At 35.9% G+C, this 8,588-nt stretch overlaps 1 protein-coding gene across 1 annotated transcript; it reads right to left on the minus strand.

Moving 5' to 3' along the window:
- Positions 1 to 3,891: 3,891 nt before the first annotated feature.
- LOC122066507 (transcription factor MYB15-like) lies at positions 3,892 to 5,302 on the minus strand. Its single transcript, XM_042630323.1, has 3 exons — positions 5,100 to 5,302; positions 4,807 to 4,936; positions 3,892 to 4,567 (listed from the first exon to the last, which is right to left on the minus strand). Exons 1-3 carry the CDS (start codon positions 5,230 to 5,232, stop codon positions 4,069 to 4,071), a joined length of 762 nt encoding a protein of 253 aa, XP_042486257.1. The 5' UTR covers positions 5,233 to 5,302; the 3' UTR covers positions 3,892 to 4,068.
- Between the last annotated feature and the right edge of the window lie 3,286 nt (positions 5,303 to 8,588).

Genomic DNA, 8,588 nt, shown 5'->3' on the forward strand with positions numbered 1-8,588 from the left:
CCATAGTTTTTCACATTCCATTCATATGTTGTTATTCAGATTATTTTATTTTTAACGTTTTGCCACAAAAGGATATTTTATGAGTTAATATGAATAATCAATATATGTTTTTTTTTTTTTTTTTAAGAATAATCAATATATGTTGATCTCTTAGAGTTTTGGTCTTAAATTACTACAGTGCAGGCTTTCATGTATGGGCTTTACAATCCTCGTCAATTAAATATATGAAAAGGTTGGCACGATGCTAGAGTGCTTTACATGTGTCATCCTCTCTCCTCCTTCGGCCTTTCATATAAGACCTCATAATTCTTTTATGTCTAGATCTATGATTGTCATGCAAACCGTTAATTTACCAAAATTTGACAGCATGCCCAACCCTCCCATTAAACATATATCTTAAGACCAAGTTTTCTCCAAACCACGATGAAGGTGGAATTCCTTCACCAATGTCTATCATTGTGCTAAAATGAGTGTTAGGGAACAGTGAAAGGTATTTCAGACCTCCAACAAATAGGAGAAGAATAATAATACCCTAGATTTGTGGGTGTTTCCTTCATTGTGAGTGTAGGAAAATTCTCTCTTATATGTTGTGGTACAATTGACAATTGTTTTATAGGCATTGAGGAATGTTCTCAGGGGTGTAAATTTGGCCCTGACGGCCTAAACCTGTCTTGACCTAATATTTCTGACCCTAGGTTAAGGTTAAGCCGAGCCTAGGTTGAGGCTTACATATGGCTCAACTAAGCCGTGATTTTAACCTTGATTTATATAATATAATTTAGAGTTTTCATCATATCCTTTTATTCAAAATATTGAAATTTGAATCATTGATTTTTATGGTCAAGTGTCTTGAACATCTATTATTGTGTTGCACTAAATAATAATTTTAATTACGTATTGATTATTTGATTTTTTTTTTTTTTTTTTTTTTTGTATAGGACATAAATGATAAAAATAGGTTAATCCTAACAAAAATCATGATCAATTAAGACCAACCCGGTCCAATCAAAATCAATTAGAACGAGATCTAATTCCAATGATTTCCTTACCCAAATGAAGTGATGTCTCTTTGGCGCCACCATCATCCGTCAGCACAACACGGAGTTAACAATTAGGGATAAAGTTCTTTATTCGTTGAAGAGGATAAGTTGCACAAAAAAATTGAAACAAACAAATAAAATAGTATATATGACTAGAATTGTGTTTCACACCTGATTTTGAATAATATAAGATGCTTTGTCTTTTGAAACTTCGGCTTCCTCGTTTTTTATTGTCGTCATCGATCTTATCATCCATGTAAATATCATAAATACACGTGCACTAACAAAGGGATTGATAAGCTTTTTTTCATCCATGGTGAAGGAAGAATTCTTTAATCATAAACATCAATACCGTAAAATATGAAAAGAAAAAGATAGTTTTTATCTTAAACAATAGAGATCGAAATTTATAATGCAACAAATGCATGATCACATCCCTAGTGGTGTGGGAATTCTAAGAAAAACTTTTACCAAAACAAGAAAAAGAAAAGAAATATTTAAAAGACTGGAAAATATACAGGAGCACTACAATAAAGAAGGACTTGGAAAGACCAATAGTGGGCCAATCCAGCGCGTGGATTGAAATCATGGCTCTTTTAAATGTTAGTTTTGCATGATTATTACAAAATCCATTTCCATGTTCTGTCACTTAAACCCATGGATCAATGGTAAAGCCAACTATAATATAGCCACAGATTAGAGACTGGTCAAGTCACTTGACCCTACCAAAAGGATGAGAGAGAGAGAGAGTTTTCAAAGACTTCCCATCCCATATCATAATCAGAAATAGTAGCTACCCAATATATTCCAATACCACTCAAGAATCTCGCGTGGCCCTTTGGGTCATCTCTCAATTACAACTTTTATCATTCCCATGGTGAGAGTGGGACCCAAATATTTGGAAATTGGAATATTAGCAGATGGATTACCAACTTAATTGGACTTAAGTTTGATTTGCAATTCAATTTGGTTTCAATCTCGCAAACTACAGTTCTGATAATCTTATGTCGTTTTTGGGTGGTTTGACTCGGTTTTATCGGTTCGAATTAGGTTTTGACACCCCTAGTAAAACATATGGACTCCTCCACAACCTTTGGTTTGAAAAATGCTAAAATATGATGGTCATGAGAAACTACAATCATTTTGGTGAATTGCAAATTGAGAATTCAATGAGATTACAGAGAGAGGAAAGAAACTCTCTTCTGTATTAAGATTTCACCGTTGAAGTAGTTTCTTCTTTCAGACAGTGACAGAAAAATACAAGTGTTGCATTCCACTGAAGGATTTATTTTTGTGAATATCAAAGTAACCATAACCCTTCTCTATTGATTTATTAGTATATGTTAAGTTTGTCTTGAATTCTTGACTTATTTTGAAGATTGATCTGTTTCGACATGTTTTGGTGGCGACCCAAATGGGAAGTTTTCTGAGATTTTGTGATGGAAGTAGAGGGGTTGGGCAGATACACCCCCATAGTATGGTTCGACCCTATTGACTATGACCCGATGGGTCGACCTGCAATTTGGAGTATATAATGTATTGTTGTCTTGTTGAGAAAATCATTGTATTTTGCACGAACACTAGGATAGCTTAGTGGTGGTTGCTTCGGCTTGTGGAGCCGGCACCCAAGGGAGGAGGTTGTGGAATCAAACCCTGTCATATGTATTGTGTGAGTGTGTGTGTGTGTGTGTGTGTGTGTGTTTTCTTATTTATTCTGTACCCACCCATGGGTTGCCCAGATGGTTAGGGCGAACTGGGGATTGTGTGGATTAGGCACATGGTCTCAGGTTCGATTCCCCATCTATAATTGATTTAAGTGGAGATCATGGTTGTAGGTTGCTATGCTAGTCTCCCCGAGGATTAGTCGAGGTGTGCGTAAGCTGGCCCGGACACCTTTGGTTAACAAAAAAAAAAATATATAGTCATTGTATTTTGGGGTTAGGGTTTCATGACAAGTTTTCTCGCCGCTGCTTAAGTGTAATCTCTCTTCTACATAGTGAATTGTTTATTTTCGTATTTTCCTTGGTGTTTGCTCTAACAATATATATCTTAACGCACTTGCAAGCAACATTTCCTATGTCTAAATTTTGATTTGACATTCTGCATTCCCAACACTTAAAAACTAGTGGATTACAATGATTCCATTTTCATTTAAGTTCCTTTCTCTTCTTAGTTCCATTTCCTGTGTGCCCCATCCCATGTTTGATGTCCTAAATGGTTGTGAGACCAATCCCCTCACGAAGCCTATTAGATTAGAAAATTTTCATAGATGGAAACTGTTTCATTAGGTGGAATATAATTTAAGGTTTGGAAAACAACAACTTTCAATTTCCTTTTCTGGGATTGTTTTCCAGGAAAGAAAATTTTCTTTTCCCTTTCTTTTTCTTTGGGACATCTGGTCCCTCCTCTATACTTTTCCCTCCAATCCCTTTTCCTAGAACTTGCATATCCAAGCATTACATGTCGACCTGTCTCTTAATTTACAAATCATATCATTGTTAAACAGACAAATTTCTAATCTTGACTCTAAAAACAGTTTTCCTTCAATGGTAAATCATTTTGAACTGGTCAGAATCAAAAGATTCTCCAACAATTCTTGGGTTGATGTTTTGTTCTTCTTAATTTCTCATTGTTTGTTTGAAGCCTAATATCTCTTGATCGCATCTTTGTCTTGTAATATTCTTTTTTCTTTCCTTTCTCTGTGTTATAATATATATATATATTTAAAAAAAAAATGGCAGATTTACTACATGACTTCTATTCCAGCCTTTCGAGGAGGAGACATATAACTTGATATACTCAAATTACACTAGTAGAGTTATGTAGATTAAATTCTGAAGCATTAGAGTAGTTAACTAAATTCCAATCCATTTTTATTTCTAATTTTAGAAACAAATAACCTGACAGACAATAATTACACTAATAAAAATCTCTAGCTAGACTAAATTTCAATCTATTTTTTCTAATTTTAGACAATCCACCAAGAGATGTATCCCTAAAAATCCTCTTTCCCTCACTGAATCCTGAATTAGTTGAACATGTAATCTTCTTCATATGATCCATAAGTACAGAAGTAATCTTCAAGAAACAAGGGATAAAGAGGGAACTGAATTCCTGGGTCAACCCAAGTTTGCTGAAAATTCTCTTGGATATAAGAATTCCCTGCCATATAAGGTTCTGTCCAGAAATCCCCATTGAGTTCTTCAAATTTGTCTGGTGATGAAACAGTACTATATTCATCTCCCAGCCAATTTCTGCTAGTTACAAACATAGAATCAGTGCTTGAGGATGAGAAATCACTCAAAGATGGTCCTGGAGACAAGGGTGATGAGCTTTCCAAAGTTTGAACTGATTGAGCACTTGGGAGCAAAGTATTGAACTCTAATTTTTGTTTACTGGAGGTATCTGGTTTTGATTCTGGTAACTTCAGATTTTGTTTCAAACATTTTCTTCTGAGGTTGGTGTGCCAGTGGTTCTTGATTTCATTGTCAGTCCTACCTGGTAATTTTGCTGCAATTGTTGCCCATCTGCAAGTAAAAGAACTGGATTCAGTGGGAAGATGAATAAACCGCGAAAAAAGCTATTGGGGTTCCATGCGAAAGCAATAATCCCCTCATCAAATATAAATAGCCCGATGTGCCTTAAGGATAGAGAAAACCCCTCGGGAAAGATCTCATTTCCCACATGTCCTCGCGTGTGGAGGAGGAAATTGTTGGAGTTCTATAGGAAAGCAACATATGAAAATCTTCTATTAGTCCATCCATACTTGTTCCCTAGAGCTTGATGCATGTTGATGATGATTTCTTCTTCTTCTCTACTGAAGTTCCCTATTTTGATATTCGGCCGCAGGTAATTCATCCATCGGAGTCTGCAACTCTTTCCACATCTTGATAGACCTACAGAGAGAAGAACCAATTAAGAAGTTACAATTGATGAACATGGATTTTGATTAAGGAAGCTTCATCTATTCAATACCATAGAAAGTATATAGAAACTTGGATTCAAAGATCAGATGAGAGCATTCATAATACTATCATCTGAGCTTATACAAAGACTTACCGGCGAATTTCGGAAGCTCACGCCAGTTCCAATGGCCATATCTGGTAATATAAGCTACCAATTTCTTATCTTCTTCTGGAGTCCATGCCCCTTTCTTCAGTCCAGTTTTCTCACGACAGGGTGTCCTCCCCATTTCTGGGATGTGGGTACACTTGCACAATTCTGAAACCCACTAGAAAGTCTGGAACCCCCCAAGTACTTCCCTGGCTCAATCACTTCATGGCTCACAGAGAAAGCTACTAATCAAATTTATCCTAGAGGATCACAATAGAAAACCATGTCACCATCAGGTCCAAAAGTAAACCATGAAAGCATCTGATTGGCTCCCTCTTTTTCTCACAAGGTTCATGGATGATGCTAGGAAAGGGGTTTTTTATTTTTATTTCTTTATTTTTATTTTTATTTTTTTTAATGGGTCCAGACCCCAGGGTGGGGTGTCTCGCTGCCATCAGAAACGATAAATCGAAGATTAAAAAAAGAAAAATTCAAAAGAGCAAGTTGAGAATAGAACTATGTATAAAGGGACAAAGTGAAGGTTTTCAAATGAAGACCAAGTTTTAAACCTATTTAATGAGACTAATCCAGTCTATAGGTTCACACACAAAAAAGCTCATAAGGGAAATTGAAGAAAGGATTCCTGGAACCAACCATGAGAACCTATCCATAGATGGTTCTAAGAATCGGAATAGGATCATTGATTCTGGTTGAATCGGATTAGAATTGACTCGATTCAATTCCTATTTTTTAGGCCAAGTAATCGGATTAAATCGATACTCTCTTGCATTAGTGTCGCATGAGTGTCATAAGTGCAACACCTCCTAAGAGTTTCAGCACTGAATCTTGTGTTTCAACCCAGCACTATGGATCTCTCTTAATTTTACCATTAATCAACCTTCTTGAGAAATGGAAGCTAGGTTTACCGCCGAGGTGCGCGTAAGTTGGCCCAGACACCTTGGTTAACAAAAAAAAAGGAAGCTAGGTTCACCAGTGTTGATTTTGAGGTACACCGTCAGTTCATCAGGAGGATCGCCTTCCCAATTCGAAGTTTTTTTTCTTGAAAGTTTCAACCTTGTTGATTATGATAACAGTTGTGACTATAAATAGACTCACGACTGAAAACCCGAATTGCACGAGAAGAGAGAAAGGAGAGAGAAACAATAGACAGATAAGGAACCTTAATCCTAAATAAGACTCACAAGCTAGGTTGTGGAATCATATTGGATGATCCTATTAGGGTATTTGTAATCTCTCTTTTATTTAGTAAAATGTAATTAAGTAAACTATTTACTCATTGAACTTCGCAAAGCTGGTGGTAACACCCAAACCCACAAATTGTTAGAAGTATTAACCTCTTAGTCTTTCCTCTTAATATTATCGTCTGATAGGTCAACTGGGATGGAATACTAATACTGTTGATAACTTTAATATATTAGAAACATACAATCAGGAAATTTCAATAGTGGGTTGGACATTTTTTAGATATAATTACTTAAATAATAATAATATTTAAAATCATTGGTAAACATTTTATAGAAATGCCATCCAACCCAAAGTTTAGTCCAATCGTAAACAATGAATTCGCACTAAACATTCTCTCTGTATGGGAAATGAATTTCATATTAAGGATATATATCTCTTTTACAAATGAACGTTATGAATTCAATACACCAATAATCAACTAGTAATGGCATTAATCTTTTATATGGTAAAACACAAAGTCTTACTGCAATGATAAGAACCTCCCAAGTCCGGAGACTAGACTACCAATAATGAAAGTCTTATGGCTAAATAACAATAAATTGTATTCCATGCAAGAGTCTCACAATGATCCAATTCAATACACAAAACATATGTGTATATTAATATTTATATTTCTAGATCCTCGTTCACTAAAAATATACAATGTAACAATCATATATGAACCGAATACTTAGTAGCCTTTAGTTGCAAATTATTTTAAAATCTAACATTAGGCCATATCCAATCGCACAAAAAATTATCAAAATTAATTCAACTTAAATTATTCAAATTGGGTTTGATGGATACAAATATCCAAGAGCAGAAGCCGAAGCAAGAAAGGGCGACTGAGATCATTGCATGAGATAATGTTGAAATCTCCAAGAAAATAGAAGTTGTAGACCAAGAAGATCTCTAGATGGAGCATTAAAAGAAGACATAAGCCTGTAGAAGACGATTTTGAAATTAATTCTCACATTGATTCAATGTCCGATCCCATAGTGGATCTTTTTGGAGAATCTGCCATTCTTGGCCAATCCAGGCAGCCAATACCATCACCGATTCCAATTACTTGAACCTCGCTGGAAACAGAATCCAAAGGTACGACGTATAACTAAGCTAGATGAAATAAGTACCGTCGGATTTCAGAGAGTCCCATATGATTTATAGGAGTGTTCTGCAGGGGAACACAGCTTCCACCAGTGCCCCCACAGTCTGTCTCTTTCCTCTGCCACTAAGATTCTAAAACTCAAAAACAGTCATGGAATCATCAGGACGGATATCAATCGATCGGTATCGGATAAATCTACCTACCAATTTTTATTACGCTTTTACCCTTGGATCATACATATGTATTGAGATCAAAAAGATTAGAATTAGGGATCAGTCAAGGTTGATATCATTCTAATTCAGTCAATTCTCATCGATCGAATCCAAGTTTCAGAATCATGCTGCCCATATATATCATTTTACATGAGAGAGCAAAGGAATAGACTATGGCGAAGGCTGCGCATACCCCACAAAAAATATTAAAGTTCAGTTTTTGTCAACTAGGCTCAAATACACTTAATGGAGGCAGAGGAGGGTCAACAATAGGTTAGTTCAGAAGTCCATTATAGAAAAATGTATCATTAGATGATTAGAATAATGGACTTTGATTAGAATAATGGACTATGATTTGTGAGCCTATGAACATGGGGAAGCTTCAAGAAGATAATAACATAGGGAGTACGTAGGTACTATTTATCCTGAAATCTTTGAAGTTAAAAGACTTGCCAACCAAATTAACATTAACATGGGATCAATGAAAATGCCCGCAGAGACATCAACATGGACGGAATATTTTATCTCACAGGGCATTGCAACCATAGCCTAATCGGGAATAAAGAATTATGAATCCCAAGGCATCGCGATCATAACCCAATCCGGAATAGAAAAAATTTAGGAAAATATTCTCCTCCAGTATGCAAGAAGGAAAACCCACAATCTGACAATCATATGATCCTCGTCCCAGCAACATTAATGACAACGGTAAAGGCCAAGATTTTTAAGGCATCGAGGAAGGATGAAAAGGGAGAAGCAAACCTTGGGTGATCCTCCTCACCCCACCCAGAAAATACAAACCCCAAAAAAGGGGATCGACTCACAAGCAACAGTGAATGTGGCCCACAGACCCCAAACACAAAAACTATGGCTTACTTCTGTTTACTGATCTTAAAAATTAAAAAATAAAACAAAATAAAAAGAGAGAAA

Source organism: Macadamia integrifolia, unplaced genomic scaffold, assembly GCF_013358625.1.
Source record: "Macadamia integrifolia cultivar HAES 741 unplaced genomic scaffold, SCU_Mint_v3 scaffold2422, whole genome shotgun sequence".
NCBI lineage: Eukaryota > Viridiplantae > Streptophyta > Magnoliopsida > Proteales > Proteaceae > Macadamia > Macadamia integrifolia.

Excerpts from the sequence above, each read along its gene's own strand:
- LOC122066507 (XM_042630323.1), bottom strand. The coding sequence starts at position 5,232 with ATGGGGAGGACACCCTGTCGTGAGAAAACTGGACTGAAGAAAGGGGCA. Across the intron at positions 4,937-5,099 it reads TGAGCTTCCGAAATTCGCCG|GTCTATCAAGATGTGGAAAG; the intron begins GTAAGTCTTTGT and ends TTCTCTCTGTAG. Across the intron at positions 4,568-4,806 it reads CATCAAGCTCTAGGGAACAA|ATGGGCAACAATTGCAGCAA; the intron begins GTATGGATGGAC and ends TTTTACTTGCAG.